The 20,367-nt window shown below is 45.2% G+C and overlaps 1 protein-coding gene across 8 annotated transcripts in view; it reads left to right on the top strand.

The window, feature by feature from the left end:
• The window catches only part of MAP7D2 (MAP7 domain containing 2), a 111,419-nt gene that overhangs the window by 73,236 nt on the left and 17,816 nt on the right, over nucleotides 1-20,367 (top strand). For 5 of the 8 annotated variants that reach the window (XM_034950627.2, XM_055106101.1, XM_034950631.2 and 2 more), the window contains 4 exons: nucleotides 564-724; nucleotides 2,459-2,586; nucleotides 19,113-19,384; nucleotides 19,982-20,114. In XM_034950627.2, coding sequence (XP_034806518.1) covers nucleotides 564-724; nucleotides 2,459-2,586; nucleotides 19,113-19,384; nucleotides 19,982-20,114 — 694 coding nt within the window. The remainder of the gene's footprint in view (nucleotides 1-563; nucleotides 725-2,458; nucleotides 2,587-19,112; nucleotides 19,385-19,981; nucleotides 20,115-20,367) is intronic. The other 3 variants (XM_034950630.3, XM_034950628.3, XM_034950635.3) reach the window with 1 other exon arrangement.

Below are 20,367 nucleotides of genomic sequence, written 5' to 3'. Positions count from 1 at the left end.
TCAGTGCCCAGGGTTTTTACTGGGGGCTAGATATGTAGGCATCCGCTCCCAGGCACATACCCAGATTCCACACTCCCACAAGAAAAGCAGATGCTTAGCATAAACCATACTGTTTGTATAAACAGTTTAGACACCCATCAGTTAATGGTGGGAACCCTCCTGAAATCTAAGTTCTCAGATGCCAGCCAAGGGCCACCCTTATAAACAGGCCTTTCTAAGCACAGCAGTCAGATCTGCTATGTTAACCCTTTTGTGCACAAGGAAATCGATGTTTAGAGAGGTTAAGTAACCTGCCCAAGGTGATCCAGCTGTTAGGTGGCAGTGCTAGGTCTCTGTGGCTCCAAAGTACAGACTTTTAACCCCTGAAATAAACTTGAATAAACTTGACTCTTGAGTCATAATGGGAGCCTTTTTAGGGTAAGATCCATCCTGTGTACAATAGAAAAGTATGATATTGATTGCCCAGGTCATATTTTAACAGAAATGTGTTCTTCCCAACTCTCTGCTCTACTTTTTCCATCTGTACTCTCTGTCCTTCTGGCTGTTATATTGTAACTTTCTAGTATTCCATGTCTGTCCTCGTTTAGCTCCTCTTGGCCCTCTTAACCCTTCTTACAAGTCTTCACCCACTCGAAACATTGAGAAGAAGAAAGCTACATCTACGTCTACATCTGGTGCAGGAGATGTTGGGAAAGAAGCCCTTTCAGGAGGAGAGGCCTCTCTGGTAGGTTTAAAACCACCCACCCACTCACTCCTCTAGACTGTGTTCTGTCTGATGGTGTGATTACTTCTGTGCTTGACCTGGGCTGTCTGTTTCCATCAATCTCCTGGGACTGCTTAAAGCAGGAAAGGGTAGATTTAGTTCAAAATTTTACCCAACCTTTGAAAATCATTTAACTTTTTGCACCCTCTTAAGTCTTAGTACCTTGGAGCAAATTCTTAATGATGTCCTTGTCACAGCCTGCCCTCCAGAGGACAGGAGTCAGAAGGAATGTTCTAAATATCCTCTGTCTTCCTCGTTACGGATATCTGATTCTGGGTCAGTCTTGCCTGTGCATCTAAGTGGAACTGAGGATCTACGTCAACTTTTACCTACAAAAGTAATCATTAAATATTCTTTTGAGATGAAGTCTTTTTATGTTGCCCAGGCTGACCTTGAATTCCTAGGCTCAAGTAATCCTCCTGCCTCAGCCTCCTGAGTAGCTGGGACTACAGGCACATGTTACTATGCCAAGCTTAAACATTTTTGATGGCATACTGGCACTATCAGTAAATTAAATGTTGAGCAGGCACCCCCAATTGTGTCTATTTATTTAGAAATTACACAGTGCCATACTACTTTTGTTAGTTATCGATTGCTACTTAACAAATCACCTCAAACCTTGGCAGCTTAAAATAACAAATATCTATTAATTCATGGGTTCTTTGGGTCAGAAATTCAGAGTGACTTAGTGGTTCTGGTACAAGGTCTTTCATGAGGTGTGGTCAAGATGTTGGCCAGGGCTGCATCATCTGAAAGCATGTCTGGGCCTCATCTGAGACGGCTCATTCATGGCTGTTGGCAGGAGGCCTCGGTTCCTCACTGCATGGGCCTGTCCATAAAGCTGCTTGAGTATCCAAATGATGCCACAGCTGGCTTCCCTCCAAGCAAGCTATCGGGAAGCTGCAGTGTCCTTTAAGTAAGTCACTAAGATGAACCTACACTCAAGGGGAGAGGAATTAAGCTTCACCTGTCGAAGGGAGGAATATCAAATAATGTCAGGACTTATTTCAAAACTACTGCATTTTATAATGCCATATTTTCTTTTCAAATCTGTTGTGGCTCTTAGAAGTGCATGTTTTAGACTCTCGGATTTTACTATACAGTGGATTAGTGTTGAAAGGGATTGATGGATGTGAGTGTGGGGGCCAATTGAGGACTTGCTGCAGAAAAGTGTGATAGGGAGAGAAGGGAGCTAACCCTTGTGGAGCACTTTCTGCAGGCTGGGCACTGATGTCTGTTCCCTTCTGCCAAAGGAGGTAATGGGAAGACCTACAGGACTAGGTGGGGTTGCAGACCCATTATACCATGTATACCATCAGGGGCCACAGCTCACTGTCTTGGATGTTGTAACCACATTTTTACCCACCTGTAATTTTTTTGTAGTGATTTTACATTTTTATACTCTTTTCAGTTCCTCTATGTCTAAGACCATAATATGGTTCAGTTGTTAACTCTTTGAAAGATAACAAGGAGAAGGAAATCTTTGCATTTTGAGGCTGATTTTTTTTAACTGGATAATGCAAATGTGATGACCTCATCCTGCCTCCCCGCAAAGATGCCTGTCATGTGAAGCGTTACAGCTTCATATCGATCCCTCTGAAAGAAAGCTGTGCATTGTTCCATCTGGGGTATTAGTCTTATAAATTGTGGAAGTAGTGCCAGTCATGGACTGTGGCTATCCTGTGTCCCCTACAGGTGGAGAAGGTGAAGCGGGGGCAACGAACAGCAACTTCTCTTCCCGTTGTGAACTTCGGGTCCCCTCTGAGAAGATGCGAGTTTTCTGGAGGCATTCCTAAGAGACCATCTTCTCCTGTGATATCCAAGTAAGCATCTCTCCCCTTTGCCAGACAGTCTGACTGTCATGAGTCAGTTTGCTAGGGCTTTGTGCCATCCAGTGTTGCAGCTCCTGCTCCCCCGTGAGGCGTGGCCAGCCAGAAGAGGTAAGTGGGAGAAATGCTGGCCTTGGAGTTACCTGGCTTGACTCTCTGTGTATCTTCTGGGTGAAAGATCCTTTGCTAAGGGACCCCAGTGCGTAACAGGGCTTTTATTTACCAAGATGATGCATTCAGCATTTTCTCTTTAGGTCCATGAATTCCATTCTGCTTTTCTGGTATTCTTTTTCCAGTTGCATTTGGATTTAAGTGATTGCATTGGGCTTGGGCTCCTCCTGACATTCTCCCCCACCTTGTTGTCTCTCTCTTTAATAGAGAGACAATAATAACTTGTCAGCCATGATCAACAGTATTTTAATGAAGCAAATATATATGTGTGTGTGTGTTTTTAAGAAATGGGGTCTTGTTGGGTTGCCCAGGCCTGGAGTGCAGTGACTGTTCACAGGCATAATCACAGCACGCTATAGCCTCCAACTCCTGGGCTCAAGTGATCCCCCCGCCTCAGACTCCCAAATAGCTGGGACCACTATGCCCATGCACCATAACGCCACCATGCCTAATTTTTGTTAGGAACTAGGTAAACTCACCAAGGAAACCATGTAACTGAAAAATTTACAATAACTATGTGACCACCAAGGTCTTAAGTCATTAAAATATTTTACTGACAGTAACTGACAAAAGACTCAGTAAATAACTCAGTCCAGTAGGACAGTGGAAACCATCTTTAGTAGGACAGGGAAAGAAAGAGAAATATGATTTAATTTGGGAAAACAGGAAAGTTTTTATATGGAGAGAATCATATAAACTTTATTCAGTGTATCAGTTTAGTTCAGAGAATGTTGGATAAACACAAGTTTAATGAACACTTGCGAATTTGTCAAAAATATTTAAAGATGACATCAGCTCTTAAATTTCCAATGTGTTGCTTTCTAATAGAGACTTTTTCACTACTATTAATAATTTTTTTTAGAGATCACTATGGTTTTGATACACTACTAATACCTGCCATTGATGTGTTTGTCCTCCATAAGGAAAATCTTTCCATAGCACATCACTGAATTAAAAGCCTACTTTTCTTTCTTTCTTTATTTTTAGTTCATTGCAACCTTTCTGTGCTAGTATTGCCCATCTTTGGTTATGGTGTTGTTATCCTACCACCTCTTTAAATTTATTATGTGGACTCTACGATCCGTTTACCTCTGTCTTATTTCTGAGCCTTTTTCACCTTCCACCCATGCATCATTACTCTGATGTTAATTTTGGACATTTGCATTAACAGAAAGAAAAGCCTAGTTTACGCTGAGACTTTTACAGGCTCCACCCTCTCTCTGTCTTGCTGGAATTTGGACTCATGGTCCCTGCAGGGATACTAGCTTGCAAGTTTCATCATTATTATTGTAAATGGTAGTATCTTCTATAGAAATGAGAATTATAGGTATACCTAGTTTTGTTGTACTTTGCACTTCGCAAATACTGTTTTTTGTTGTTGTTGTTGTTGTTGTTTGTTTTACAAATTGAAGGTTTGTGGCAACCCTGCATTGAGCATGTCTGTCGATGCCATTTTTCCAATAGTGTGTGCTCACTTCTTGTCTCTGTGTCACATTTTGGCAATTCTCAAAATATCCAAACTTCATTATTATTATTATATCCATTATGGTGATCTGTGATCAATGATCTTTGATGTTACTGTTATAATTGTTTTGGGGTGCCATGAATTGCACCCATATAAGATGACAAACTTAATGTGTGTGTTCTGACAGCTCCACTGACAGGCCATTCCCCCATCTCCCTCTCCTCGGATCTGTCTACACCCTGAGACAGAGTAATATTGAAATGAGGCCAATTGATAACCCAACAATGGCCTCTTAGTGTCCAAGTGAAAGGAAGTGCCACAGATCTCTCCCTTTAAATCAAAAGCTAGAAATGATTGAGCTCAGTGAGGAAGGCACATCAAAAGCTGACATGGGCTGAAGGCTAGGCCTCTGGCACCAGTTAGCCAAGTCATGAATGCAAAGGAAAAGTTATTGAAGGAAATTAAAAGTGCTACTCCAGTGAACACACAAACCATAAGAAAGGGAAACAGCCTGTGTTAGTCAGGGTTCTCCAGAGGGACAGAACTAATAGGATAGATGTATATATAAAGGGGAGTTTATTAAGGAGTATTAACTCACATGATCACAAGGTAAAGTCCCACAATAGACCATCTGCAAGCTGAGGAGCAAGGAAGCCAGTCTGAGTCCCAAAACCTCAAAAGTAGGGAAGCCGACAGTGCAGCCTTTAGTCTGTGGTCGAAGGTCCAAGAGTCCAAAAGCTGAAGAACTTAGAGTCCGATGTTTGAGGGCAGGAAGCACCCAGCATGGGAGAAGTAGGCCAGAAGACTAAGCCAGTCTAGTCGTCCTTCCACACTCTTCCACCTGCTTTTTTTTTTTTTTTTTTTTTTTTTTTTTGAGATGGAGTCTTGCTCTGTCACCAGACTGGAGTGCAGTGGCGCAATCTCGGCTCACTGCAACCTCTGCCTCCCAGGTTCAAGCGATTCCCCTGCCTCAGCCTCCCGAGTAGCTGGGATTACAGGCATGCACTACCATGCCCAGCTAATTTTTTATATTTTAGTAGAGACGGGGTTTCACCACATTGGCCAGGATGGTCTCCATCTCCTGACCTTGTGATCCGCCCACCTTGGCCTCCCAAAGTGCTGGGATTACAGGTGTGAGCCACCTTCACCTGCTTTTATCCTAGCCATGCTGGCAGCTGATTAGATGGTACCCACCCAGATTGAGGGTAGGTCTGCCTCTTCCAGTCCACTGACTCAAATGTTAATCTTCTTGGCAACACCCTCACAGACACACCCAGGAACAATACTTTGCATCCTTCAATCCAATCCAGTTGAAACTCAGTATTAACCATCACAAGTCCACCTCTTGTCGACTTGAACCCATACACATCTCCTGAGATCATACATAATCTTCAAATAAAGACAAATAATAAGGTCGTAATTATGCCTATCCTTCCTACAACTGGAAGCACACCAATCCCCAACCCAAATGCTATTACATAAAGTTAACACTTAAATGCTGATATGACATCAATAAATCTTATGTCACATGATAAAGGAAAGAGAAAGGAAATGACAATAGTTTCTTCATCCACCATGAAGGTGGATAAGGCATTCCATGGGTCCACAGATGGTAGTCTTGGCAGAAGCATTGCATGCAGGATAGACAAACCTATATCCAGAGTAAGTGTATACATGCACAAACATGTTCTTAACAAAATAAGGAAGAAATACTCATGCAGTTACAGTCCTCGTTTCTGCAACTGGTCCTGTGATCGTAGCTGGTACTGATGACTCCCTTCTTCTACTACCCATTCTGTATTCTCTTTGCCTTCAGCAAACACCTCAGCAGGTCGTTGTCTTTTACCTGGTGGAGTGACCCAAAGTTTCATTCCTGAAGGGTCTGGGCCATTTGTAGTCCTGCCAGGATTGGGCTCTTGTAGTTTTCCATTGACCTTAATCACAGGGCATGGTAAAACTAAGAGATGCCCTAAGGGATCTCCTGTATTCCACGCATACTCTTTCTTACCTCCATTGTGGAGTAGTAAACTGATTCCATCTTGATAGTCTGGGTCAATCACCCCAGTCAACACTAACTGTCTTCTTAGCCTGTTGAGTTAGAGGTAGGAGGAGCCTAAAGTGTCCAGGGGGCAATCTTTGTTGTATCTCCTGGTGGCAGCATTCCTCCCTCTGGAACTAAGACCTCTAGGCCAGCAGAACGTAATGTTGCGGGAACAGGAAGCAAAAATTTTGCTAATGGGTCACTAGGGGTGATGGTGAGTGGTGCCACTTCCATTTCCACCCCTTGATTCCTGGACCCGTGAATCCTGGCTATGGGAGAAACAGTACCATATATAGGACGTTGATTCAGAACATACACAGCCTTGTGAAGAACTTTGCCCCAGCCTTGCAAAGTATTGTTACCTAATTGGCATTGTAATTGTGACTTCAAAAGGCCATTCCACTGTTCTATCAATCCAGCTGCTTCAGGATAATGGGGAATATGTTAAGACCAGTGAATTCCATGAGCATGAGCCCACTGCTGCACTTCTTTAGCCGTAAAGTGAGTGCCTTGTTCAGAGGCAATGCTATGTGGAATACCATGAAGGTGGATAAGGCATTCCATGGGTCTACAGACAGTAGTCTTGGCAGAAGCATTGCGTGCAGGATAGGCAAACCTATATCCAGAGTAAGTATCTATTCCAGCGAGTACAAACTGCTGCCCTTTTCATGATGGAAGAGGTCCAGTATAATCAACCTGCCACCAAGTAGTTGGCTGATCACCTTGAGGAATGGTGCATATCGAGGGCTCAGAGTTGGTCTCTGCTGCTGGCAGATTGGGCACTCAGCAGTGGCCGTAGCTAGATCAGCCTTGGTGAGTGGAAATCTGTGTTGCTGAGCCCATGTGTAACCTCTATCCCTGCCACCGTGGCCACTTTGTTCATGGACCCATTGTGCAATGACAGAGGTGGCTGGGGAAAGAGGCTGAGTGGTGTCCACAGAACGAGTCATCCTATCCACTTGATTATTAAAATCCTCCTCTACTGAGGTCACCTGTTGGTGAGCATTCACATGGGATACAAATATCCTCAGTTTTTGACCACTCAGAGAGGTCCATCCACATATCTCTTCCCCAAATTTCTTTGTCACCAATTTTCCAATCATGCTTCTTCCAAGTCCCTAACCATCCAGCCAAACCATTGGCTACAGCCCATGAATCAGTATATAATCACATATCTGACCATTTCTCCTTCCAAGTAAAGTGCATAACCAGGTGCAGTGCTCGGAGTTGTGCCCACTGGGAAGATTTCCCTTCACCACTGTCCTTCAGGAATGTCCCAGAAAGGGGCTGTAGTGCCGTAGCTGTCCACTTTCAGGTGGTGCCTGCATATCATCCACAGCCATCTGTAAATCAGGCCCTAGTCTTCTCTTCCTCTGTCAACTGATCATAGGGAACCGCCCACCACCACCCATGAGGCCATCGGTGCAGGCTGGGGGAGAGAAGGCAGGGTGACAGGGCATTTGAGCCACTTCCTCATGTAATTTGCTTGTGCCCTCAGGACCTGCTCGAGCCCGATCATGTATATACCATTTCCATTTGATGATAGAATGCTGCTGTGCACACCCCACTTTATGGCTAGATAGGTCAGAAAGCACCCAGTTCATGATAGGCAGTTCAGATCACAAGGACTGGCTTCCTTGCTCCTCAGCTTGCAGATGGCCTATTGTGGGACTTCACCTTGTGATTGTGAGTCAGTGCTCCTTAATAAACTCCCCTTTATATATACATCTATCCTATTACTTCTGTACCTCTAGAAGTATTTTGGTACCAGGAGTAGTTCTAGAGGAACAGAATATTAAGGATGGAGTTCTTTCGTTGGTTTTGGGGTTTCTGGAGTTGGCTTCTCAGAAGCAAGGTCACAACTGGCTCACTGGCTCTGTGCTGTTTCTTTGAAGTTGAAAATCCTTTTTTTTTTTTTTTTTTGAGATGGAGTCTCACACTGTCACCCGGGCTGGAGTGCAGTGGTGCGATCTCAGCTCACTGCAACCTCCGCCTCCAGGGTTCAAGTGATTCTCCTGCCTCAGCCTCCCAAGTAGCTGGGATTACAGGGGTGCGCCACCACGCCCGGCTAATTTTTGTATGTTTCGTAGAGATGGGATTTCACCATGTTAGCCAGGCTGGTCTCGAATTCCTGACCTCGTGATCCGCCCACCTTGGCCTCCCAAAGTGCTGGGATTACAGGCATGAGCCACCGCGCCTGGCCGAAAATCTTTTTTTAAAAAACTTTTATTTTAGTTTCAGGGGCACATGTGCAGGTTTGTTCTATAGATGAATTGTGTGTCACAGGCCAGGCGCGGTGGCTCACACCTATAATCCCAGCACTTTGAGAGGCCAAGGTGGGTGGATCACAAGGTCAGGTGTTTGAGACCAGCCTGGCCAACATAGTGAAACCCCGTCTCTACAAAAAATACAAAAAATTAGCCAGGCATGGTGGCACGCGCCTGTAATCCCAGCTACTCGGGAGGCTGAGGCAGGAGAATCGCTTGAACCCGGGAGGCGGAGGTTGCAGTGAGCTGAGATCGCGCCACTTCCAGCCCAGGCAACAGTGCAAGACTCCATCTCAAAAAATAAAAAATAAAATAAATTGCATGTCACAGGGGTTTGGTGTACATATTATTTTGCCACCCAGGTAATAAGCATAGTACCCAATGGGTAGTTTTTTGATTCTCACCCTCCTCCCACGCTCCACCCTCAAGTAGGCCCCAATATCTGTTGTTCCCTTCTTCACGTGCAAGTGTACTCATTGTTTAGCTCCCATTAATAAGTGAGAATATACAGTGTCTGGTTTTCTGTTTCTGCATTAGTTCACTTAGAATAATGTGAAGTCGAAAATGTTGAAGAAGATTGTGTTTCTAGAACTATTTTATACACACACACACACACACACACACACACACATATTTTTTTTTTGAGACGGAGTCTTGCTCTGTCGCCCAGGCTGGAGTGCAACGGTGCAATCTTGGCCCACTGCAACCTCTGCCTCCCAGGTTCAAGCGATTCTCCTGCCTCAGCCTCCCAAATAGCTGGGACTACTGGTGCGTGCCACCACACCCACCTAATTTTTTGTGGGTTTTTTTTGTTTTTGTTTTTGTTTTTAGTAGAGATGGGGTTTCACCATGTTAGCCAGGATGGTCTCAATCTCCTGACCTTGTGATATGCCTGCCTCAGCCTCCCAAAGTGCTGAGATTACAGGTGTGAGCCACCACGCCTGGCCAACTATTTTATATTTTAAAGGACACATCATCTGAGTTTTGTAAAAGCTGTCCCTGATCAAAGAGACTTGGTTAAAATTCCAGACTTTTTTATGCAGTTTAATTTAGAGAAAAAAAATTTAATTTCCACTCTGTCTAGAACACTAGTAGGCACATAGTAGGTGCTATAAATATTTGTGGAATGAATGAATGGAGGTCACTATGCCCAGTGCCTCAGAGAATCCCCAAATGAGTGAGAACAGTCCCTATTTCAAGGAACCTCCAGCAAGGTGCGGGGAGCCTTGTACACAGTTGAGCACAGTACAGGCCCTAATCCAAAGAGCCGCCCATCTGCTCAGGACTCTGCTCAGCCATCATCCTCTCCAGAGCCAGCCAAAGCTGAATTCATCCCCTTCTCTGTGTTGACAGAGCATCATGTGCAGCCCTCTTTCATTCACTCACTTAACATCCAGCCCTCTTCTAAGGGCTGAGGATGCAAAAGTCCCTGCCCTCCTGGAGCTTATGTGACAGTGAACAGCATGGATAAGATCAGGTGGCGATAAGCACTATGGAAAAAAAATTAAACCGGTTCAGATGACAGAGTGGTGGAAGGGAGTAGCTGGATAAGGTGGTCAGGAAAGGATTCTCTGAGAAGGTGACATTATAGCAGAGCCATGCATGAAACTAGGGCATAGGCGGGGTTGGTCTATGCCTCATTGCTTGGTGTTAGTATTTTATACTTAGCAATCTCCTGCTAGACTGCTATGAGGTTGGGAACTGTCTTGATTTATTGTTGCACAGTAGGTGCTCAGTATGTGTGTGTGTTAGTCTGTTTGGCTGCTAAACTGACTGGCTTATAAACAACAGAAATGTATTTCTCACAGTTCCGGAGGCTGGGAAGTCCATGATCAAGGTATGGCCAGAGTCAGTGTCTCTTGAGGGCCCATTTCTTGATTCATGAACAACCATCTTCTCAGTGTGTCCTCACATGATGGAAGGGGCGCAAGGGAGCTCTCTGGGGGTCTCTTTTATAAGGGCACTGATGCCATTCAGGAGGATTCCACCTTCATGACCTAATCACCTCCCAAAGGCCCCACCTCCTAATACCACCACCATGGGGTTAGGGTTTCAACTCACATGTTTTGAGGAGACAGAAACATTCAGACATAGCAGTGGTATGGGATGCAACTAAGAAGGGAAGGAGAAGCTGGGGGGCAAGGGCAGGGTCACCTGGCAGATAGGGAAAATGCTGAGACCAAACCTGCTCGAGGACTTTGCCCTTTGTTCACTCCTGAGCTCAAATGACCCACCTGCCCCTGCCTCCCAAAGTGCTCAGGTTACAGGTGCGAGCCACTGCACCTGGCCAGTTATATCATTCTGGTTTTTTTTTTTTTTTTTTTTTGGAGACGGGGTCTCACTCTGTCGCCCAGTCTGGAGTGCAGTGGCTCAGTCTCTGCTCACAGCAACCTTTGCCTGGCAGGTTCAAGCAATTTTCCTGCCTCAGCCTCCCAAATAGCTGGGATTACAGGCATGCACCACCACATCTGGCTAATTTTTGTATATTTAGTAGAGACAGGGTTTCACTATATTGGCCAGGCCGGTTTTGAACTCCTGACCTCAAGTGATCCACCCGCCTTGGCCTCCCAAAGTGCTGTGATTACAGGTGTGAGCCACCGCACCCGGCCATTTATATCATTCTTTATACCTTACATGTTTTGTAAATATTCTCTTGCATACTCATTGTTGGAAAAACATAATAAAAAAGACTTACTTGATTTTTAGAATGATGCCACACACAAAACAAACCCCCACCAAAACTGGTATTTTTGACATTCCTTCTGTGCAGACCAAGTGTGTGATTTTTAAAACGCACTGGAAATGATGTGGCTTTGAAAAGGGGCTTAATTAGCCCTATGAACTCACCCATCCAGAATCCCAGGCAGGTCATGTGATTAATGATATCTTTTCCTGTGACGTCCTAAGCTCTGACAGTGCATTGTTCTCCTGCCTGATGTCAGATAAACTAAGCCACTGTTGGGTGGCTGTGCATGTTAATAGCATTGCTCTTTTAAGCGTTCAAGTTTATTTTTATTGTTTTCATCATTGGGTACTTGCACGGGTTTTAGAAAACTAGATTCAACAACACTCTGAAAGACATAGATGGAGCATAGCTTTGTTCCCATAACCTAGAGAAAAGAAATCCAGTGTGGCCAAGTGGATTTGTCCAGCCCGTCTCTACCTCTTGAGTGTTGATGCTGCCTGTACTTCCAGGTCTTCAATGTGAAATATTCTCTAATGGTTTTATATTCTTAGAAATATATTCTAAGTCAGTTTGGTCATTACGATAGGTAATAGTTCAGCTATCTATTACTGCTGTTACAAAGCCCCCAAAATTGAGTTGCTTAAACAGTAATTTATTATTCATTTTCACAGTTCTGTGACTTGGGCTTACTGGGAGGTTCTCTCTTTGGATCTTTTGTGCAGTTGCTCTGTGGGTTGACTTGGGTTACTCAGGGTCTTCCATGCCATTGCAGTCCAGTGTTGACTGGAGCTGCAGTTACCTAGAGCTCAGATGAGCTGAAGGTTCAAGATGGGCCATTTTCCTACCTGGCAGTTGATGATGGCTATTGGCTGGGAGCTCAGCTGAGTCTGTCAAACCAGAGTGCCTACTGTGGCTTCTCTGTATGGCTTAGGCTTCTCACAGTGACTGGGTTCCAACAAGAAATGGCCCCAAGATTGAGCATCTTTTGGGTCAGGAAGCGGAAGCTGTCAGGCCAGTGAAGGACTATGCTCTCAATTGGCACAGCCTTACTTGTCTGCTGTATTTTATAGGTCAAAGCAGTCGGGCCAACCTAGATTCAATGGGATGGAGAGATAAACTCAAAAGATAAGATCTTGTGGGATGGGAGATATTATTGTGGCCAACTTTGGAAAATTCAGTGTGCCAAAGATAATCACTTCCAGAGGTAGATCATAGCTGAGATCAGTTTTGTTTCAGGGACCTAGTTTAATTTCACTTTATCATGTGTTGAAAACAAAACATATTCCATATGAGGGAAAAAATTAGGATAAAGGTGTCTGGATGGCCCAAAACAAGTACCTCCCACTTTACTCCAAATCACAGGCCCGTGGAAGGCTCCCTCCCAGACCCAGGCTATCCCTTTGGTGGCTGAGGACATTTAATGGATCCTGGCCAAGTGTCCTTCCCATAAGCTTCTCTGGGAGATGTGTGGCTTGGTTATCCTCTCCCACAGATAAGCATCTACAGCAGACTAGGCTCCCACAAGGGCGACTTAACTGCTGTTTTTGCCACCACATCATTCTCTAGTAGGCTTTTACATTCTTACCTGAAATTCTTCCTGAAGAGGGTAATTGAAAATGTCAAGTGATGTCCCCTCCTTGCAGCCATACCTATATACTCACTCAGTCCTGTATTTTTGAGTCTTATCAGAGGATCATTTGAATTTAGACCAATTTTTTCAGCTTTTAAATTTCAAAATCATTTCAACCTTGCAAAAGAATCACAAGACTAGAACACAGAACTCTTTCTTCCCCACCTTTTATCCTGTATTAATGTGTAGCCACATTTCTGTCATCCTTCCCATCCCCTATCACCCTCACTCAGTCTTGCACAGTCTCTCACATTCATCCTCCATAGATGCACACACAGACATACATACCCAGATTTCTCCCAGAACCGTTTGAGAGTAACTTGCAGACATCATACCCCTTTGCCCCTAAGAACGAAGACATTATTTTCCATTGTTATGGAAATCAGAAAGTTTAACTTGGTACTGTTACTTAATTTCTAATGTATGTGCAACTTTTGCCAGGTGTCCCAGTAAGATTCTGGGTTTTTTTGAGACAGACTCTCGCTCTGTGGCCCATGCTGGAGTGCCGTGCTGTGATCTCGGCTTACTGCAACCTCCGCCTCCCAGGTTCAAGTGATTCTCCTGCCTCAGCCTCCCGAGTAGCTGGGATTACAGGGGCACACCACCATACCTGGCTAATTTTTGTATTTTTATTAGATATGGGGTTTCACCATGTTGGCCAGGCTGGTCTCAAACTCCTGACCTCAAGTGATCTGCCTGCCTCGCCCTCCCCTTTGTACTGGGAGTACAGGCATGAGCCACCAGGTCTGGCCCAATAAGATTTTTTATATCATTTTTTTTTTCATGGTCCAGGGTCCAACCCAGGGTCCCACATTGCATTTAATTGTCTCACCTTCTTAGTCTTCTTTCAACTGAAACAGTTCCTCAGCCATTCTTTTTCCTGACCTTGACATTATTTTATTTTATTTTATTTTATTTTATTTTATTTTATTTTATTTTTCGAGATGGTGACTCCCTCTGTCACTGAGGCTGGAGTGCAGTGGTGCAATCTCGGCTCACTGCAACCTCCGCCTCCCGGGTTCAAGTGATTCTCCTGCCTCAGCCTCCCGAGTAGCTGGGACTACAGGCACATGCCACCACACCCGGCTAATTTTTTGTATTTTTAGTAGAGACGGGGTTTCACCATGTTAGCCAGGATGATCTCGATCTCCTGACCTCGTGATCCACCCGCCTCAGCCTCCCAAAGTGCTGGGATTACAGGCGTGAGCCACTGCACCCGGCTGACCTTGACATTTTTAAAGAATATAGGCTAGTCGTCTTGAGGACTGCCTTCAGTTTGGATAGGCCTGACGTTTCCTCTGATTGCATTCAGGTTGTGTTCTTTGGGCAGGAATCTCGTGGCAGAGGTGTTGGGTCCTTCTCAGTACCTCTTATCAGGAGGCTATGATGTCAGTTTGTTTAATTACTGGTGATATTAACTTTGATTACTGGATTAAGGTGGTGTTCCCAGGTTTCTCCGGTATAAAACTGCTGCTCTTTCTTATCTAGGAAGTAACAAACTTTTCTGAATGTTGGCTGAGCTGTGCTGATGAAGCCAAGACCCCTCCCATGCAGTGAGTGGGCCGTGTTCACTCACTGTGCATGGAGTCAAGTGGTTTTGGAGAACATGGAACTAGATTCCAAGATTGGAGGAAAAAAGTCTTTTGGGGGTTCCACTTTGCAGTCAACTCACATTCAGAGGCATGACAACCCTCTCCAGAGAGTTATTCTTGCCACTGTGTTTACAGAGGTGTTTGTTCGTATTTTCTGCCAGTCATGGAACCTAAAAGGTTATATCATACTGCCTTATGTTCCTAGAAGGTCTAGTTTACCATCCTGAACACACCTTGTGAATCCCCTTTGTTATATTTTTATTGGACCTTAAAAAATTAAAGTGGAAGAGCTAAAAAAGTGAGACAATGAACAAATGCCTTGAGTGCCAGCCCTGGCACTCTTGTCTGTTTGCATTTCTTTGGGAAAGGTTGTTTAAACTCTTAGGACTTTGGTTTTCTTCTGTAAAATATGGTTAATAGCAATTTCCTACGTACCTCACTGGATTACTGTGGCAATCAAATAGACCCTTGTTAAATAGATGAGAAGGTACTTCAGAATAAACCTCCATACAAGCACAGTGAGTTCCCCTAATTAATTCATATTTCTTAAATCAGCCAAAATACCTATTTCCAGGAAATTGAAAAATAGCTTGCCAGACTTTCTTTGGCTTTCAGCAATGTGAGCAGGGCTGGCCAGAGAGCCGTGCAGTCTGACATACCAGCCTTGTGGTTTAGTTTCTTCCGGATACCTGTGCTTAGCACTTTTGCAGGGCAGCTGACAGGGTACAAAGTCCATGTAAGCAAGTGGCAAAGCAGGATGAGCAGGAAACTTGACAGATTGTAGATAACATTGGGAACTTCTTTTTTTTAATTCTGTATTTTGTTCACTCACTGTAAAAAAAAAATCTATGACTTGCCCACACTTTTCTAATTTGAAGGTCATGTTTGTGTGTGCATACGAGTGTGTGTGTTTTCTAACTTACTCTGTTTATTGGGCAGGGGCTGGGGTCGGGGACTGTAAACAGACTTCTTAATGAGCTTTATCCCAAAGAATCCACCCTTACTTCTCAGGTAGAAGTTATTTTTAAATGTGTGCTCATGGGTAATTGGTCCAGTTTTATTTAGAATGGAACCTTGCAGTCTGTGGCGTGAACTGAACCTACATGTGACCATTCTCTTAAAACAAGCAAGGCTGTTCAGGGCTATGCCAACTTGAGGCTGTCAGAACCTCCCCCACCTAGGCCACCCTGGCCTTTTCTCCCTAGGATTAGGATCTTGTCCTGTATTTCCATTTACTTAGATGGGTCTGACATAGCCAACAGGCTCCTGCCACACTGACTGAGTGTGTGAGCCATTTAAGCAGACACAGAGGTCGTGCTGGAACTCAGATGCTGGCTATGGCTGCTGAGGCTGCAGCCAGTTCAGGCCTCCCACCCACTCCCCCCAGTCCAGCCCTGGAGACCCTTGTGGTCGGAGTCATGTCTGCAGGAAGGCTCCTTGTCTGCCTACCCATTCATGGGCAGAAGTGCCAGCACACTTCAGGGACCCCCGAAGCAGAGCCCAACTCTTTCTATACTGCTTAGAGAAGCCCAGAGTGTGGGCTCGCAGGCCAGTTCCAGGGAGAGAACAAGAACAGGCAGGGTTGTGCACACCCAGCAGCTTTGCTCATTCTCACCAATCAGAGAAATCGTACCTCATTCCACGGGGAGGAGGGTGAGGGCAAGCAAGAAGATCAGGTGAGATTTGCCAGGCCTTCCAATGCCAGAAAGTCCTCCTCAACAGGTCAAGGTAGGAATGCTTATGGGATGAGAAAGTGTTTCCATCTGTTATCATCTACCACGAGATAGTAGTCTTTCCTACAGCCTCTATCTCCAAGTTTCAAATCCACTCCCTGCCCTTGTACTGTTGTTGGATCAAAGGACACATATCATTCACGTGACAATCCAGTGGAGAGGTAATGTGCTTTGATCTTGGCAAGGCACTAGACCAAGTCTTTTGAGACACCCTCGTGGTGGTTGGGTGGCGGGTATACAGCTCTACTGTGGGCGCCACTCACCTTAGATAACAGCGTGAAAGGAAGACGTGGCCAAGCAAAAGACCACCAGCTGTGTCTTTATACATATTAACTGAGACTAAATGCAGGCTCAGCTAATGTGTACAGTTAGTACACATTGTGTAACTCATTGGAAAACCATGCTCAATGGAGCACTGTCAGTGTGAGCAAGCAGGACATGGGCTCCCCTGTTATTACAGTTCATCTTCCTGGTTTTGGTTCATTCTTGCCTGTGAGGATTATTTGGATTTTTAGTTTATCATCTAATTGATCAACACCAATACCTAACAGCTATTGAGTGCCTACTCTATGCCAGTTCTATAAAGGACATCTTGGGGTCTTGGTGACCCCAAACTCAGACTTAGCTGCCCTGGCAACACAGGAAGTAGAGCAGAGCTGTAAGAAGGCTCTGTGGCTTAGTTCACTGTGGGAAGCCATTTCACCTCTCTAAGCCTAGTTTTCTCATCTGTAAAGAGGCCATGATAATAGTACCTGTGTCATACCATTTACACACATATGTACACAAATATGTGTCTGTAGACATTTAGCAGCCTAGTGGCTGGTGTGTAGACAGCACTCAGTAAACATGGACACAACTGCAGAGAGTGTGAATGGAGGTCTGAGCTCCAAATGGCCAGGGTAAGGACCTGGTCTGACTGTGTCAGAACACATGAGGACTCAACGTGCTGAATCGTAGAGGCACTCACACATTACCTCTCAAGCCAAGGCTCTCAGGAGCCTCAAGGTCACCATGGGGATTGGACACTACCCCTCCAAGCAGAACAGCTCCACTCTTACCTACTGGGTACAGACAGAGTGTGTGTGCATCTGTCTCTGTCTCTGTCTGTCTCTGTCTCTCTCTCTCTCTCTCCCCCCCCTTCTCTCTCCCTCTCTCCCTCTCTTTCTCTCTCCCTCTCTCCCTCTCTTTCTCTCTCCCTCTCTCCCTCCCCGCCCTACCCCATGTCTCAGGGATTCTCAGTTGAGGGAGATCTTGTCCCTAAGGGGATGTTTAGCAATGTCTGAAGGCATTTTTGGTTGTCATAACCTGCATGGGGAGCGGACTGCTGCTGGCATCTAGTGAATGGAGGCCAGGGATGCTGCTAAACATCCCACAGTGCCCAGGACAACCCCACAACAAAGCACTATCCAGCCCCAAATGTCAGTGATGCCAGGTTGAGGAAGCCTGCTATGCGGGCGTATATGTATGGCGGGGCAGGGGGATTCTCTGCATGGCTTTTACTTGGTAAAAGTCTAGGAAAAAATAGAAGACCAGCGTTATATAGTGTACCTGGAAAAAACCACCTGATTGCTAAGCACTCTGAAAAACCACATCCCTTAGGAGAACCCGAGTGTGGGGCCTGAGCCCAAGGCCAGAGGGGAAAATAGTCTGCAGAGAGTCGAAGCACCATCCACAAAGACAAGGTGTCTTGGGAGTTCTGAGTTGCTCCAGGCCTAATGGCATGAGGACACAGGGAAGCCACTTGGCCAATATGAAAGTCCACATGCCACTTGAGGATTCTTTTCTCCTTCAAGACCAAGTTTAATATTGATCTGATCATATTTCCCCTTATTACCAGGATCTGATTTGGTAACTCTAAGCCTCTGGTGAAAAATCGTCTTTGAATATCAGGGTGATTTGCCATTTTTATTGCTGTTTTTATAGATCAAAAAAGTCAGATATTAGCAATTCATGGTTCAACCTGCTGAGGATTGAGGGTGATGACTTGTAATTTCTGTATACATTACTTTATATCCTTCCTAGAGGAACTCTGTACAAATGCCCACATCCCTGTTCAAACCTCTAGGGAAACTGGGCATCTCAAGCTAAGCTGTTACCTCTGTCCTGAACAAGCAGCACTCACCAGGAGCCCAGCCTAGGCTGGCGTACCTGTAACGGACCCTTTCCCAGCAGACATAAGACGAGCTCCTGTGTTTTAACCAAGTGGCTTGTCCTCACCTTTTGCATCTGCCCAGTTGGGAGAAGAGAGATTCTTTTAAACCTGAGACCCTCCAAAAAACACCCCCCATCCCCATCTCTTGGCTGTGTTCCTTGGCATTTAAAAAGAAATGGGGAACCTTGAAGACTTGCTAAGTAAAATAAGCCAGACATAAAAGGACAAATACTGTGTCATTCCATTTATACGAGTCACCTGGAAGAGGCACATTCACAGAGACAGGAAGTAGAAGGGTGATTGCCAGGGGCTGAGGGGAGGGGAATGGAGAGTTGAATGCCACTGAACTGTACACTTAAAAATGGTTAAAATGGTAAATTTGGTGTTATATATGTTTTGTCACAATTTTTTTAAAAGGAGCCAGCATGTTCATTGCCATATGCTGAAACCAGATTCAACCCTGATGTTCACCTAAAAAGAGGGAGTAGGGAAGTGCCTAATACTCCATCTTTACATTGTCATGAAACCTAAGTGAGATTAGGACATGGCATCATCAGCTGGGCTTCTTAAAATGTTTCCCTTTCCACCAGGGCCATCTTAGAGAGACCGTATATTCCTGTTGGGCTGAGAGCACTTTAGTGACTTTTGAGTGTGTGCTAAGCCCTATTTTCCTTCCTCTGGAACGATGAAATTGTTCAGCTTGTTGGAACTAGGTGTCTTAGGAACAGAGAGCTCTGTGTTCAGGCCCAGTAATCATCCTCTGGCATATTTTTTGTTTTCCAGGACAGCTACTAAAGCTTATCCACAGTCTCCAAAGACAACGAAACCTCCCTACCCAGGGTCTCCTGTGAAGTACCGCTTACCTGCCCTTTCTGGCCAAGACATGCCCAAGAGGAAAGCGGAGAAAGAGAAGAGCAACAAGGAAAGGGAAGGTACCTTGGCTCAGCAGGCTGCTGGCCCGCAAGGAGAGGAAGCCCTAGAGAAGCATGTAGTGGACAAGCATGCCAGCGAGAAGCATGCTGCTGCCGCAGGAGGGAAAGCCGAAAACAGCGCAGGTAGATGCTGCCACCGTGCCTTGGCTTTCCCAAGACGGTTCTCCTCAGACCCAATCCACGTGCCATTCTCTCATGTTTTGGGGAGGGAGAGGGATTTTTCTCTGGGGACAAGTGCATCCCCTCGTGCAGCTTTCTTGGGTTTGCACGTTGCTCCTGAGTTCTTTCCTTCAGTCTTCTGAGGGTCCCCTGGAGGAAATCTAGAGGCTGACTCCACTCATGGCTGTGGAAGCTCACGGGGTTGCTGAGTAAAACAGGCCCGCATCTGCACCTCACACAAAAGAAGATCTTCCTTTAGACTTTCAGGCTTCTATGATGCAGTGAGTTCACCCAGATGGTGGCTGCTGTGGCACTTGCTAGTGACCTTGTCTTTCCTCCTCATGTTTCTATTGTCTTCCACTGTAAAATGTGTCCAGGGTTCCAGCCAGCCCATGACAGCTTCTCTTGCTTGGTGGTCGATTGTGCTAGTCTGGACGGCATTTCCCATCACCACACTGAGTTGGATTTTTTTTCACTTCCAACTGGCAGCTGCTGTGTGAGTGGAATCATTATGTTCGTTTCCCTTGATCTTTTCCTCTTGATGCCTCTCCTCTGGTGCAGCCTTGGGGAAGCCCACAGCAGGCACCACTGATGCAGGAGAGGCTGCGAAGATCTTGGCTGAAAAGAGAAGACAGGCCCGGCTGCAGAAGGAACAGGAGGAGCAAGAACGACTGGAGAAGGAAGAACAAGATAGGTATGCTAGTGCTCAGAATTTCGGTGTGATCTCATGTAACTGTTGTGTTGGAAACAGCAGCTTGCCTTTCTTTTTACAGCGTTGGTATTGATAAAACTTGAACAGAAGTATGGGAACCTAGAATGTCTGAACTACATGGAAGGTGTTCAGGAGACTGAGTCTTATATTAGATGTAATTATTAATAACAATGGAACTTTGTTCTTTTCGGAGGACCTGGAAACTCATAGCTCTTGGATCTAAATGGCACAGGCA

Source organism: Pan paniscus, chromosome X, assembly GCF_029289425.2.
Source record: "Pan paniscus chromosome X, NHGRI_mPanPan1-v2.0_pri, whole genome shotgun sequence".
Taxonomy (NCBI): domain Eukaryota; kingdom Metazoa; phylum Chordata; class Mammalia; order Primates; family Hominidae; genus Pan; species Pan paniscus.
This window is presented reverse-complemented; position numbering and strand designations above follow the sequence as displayed.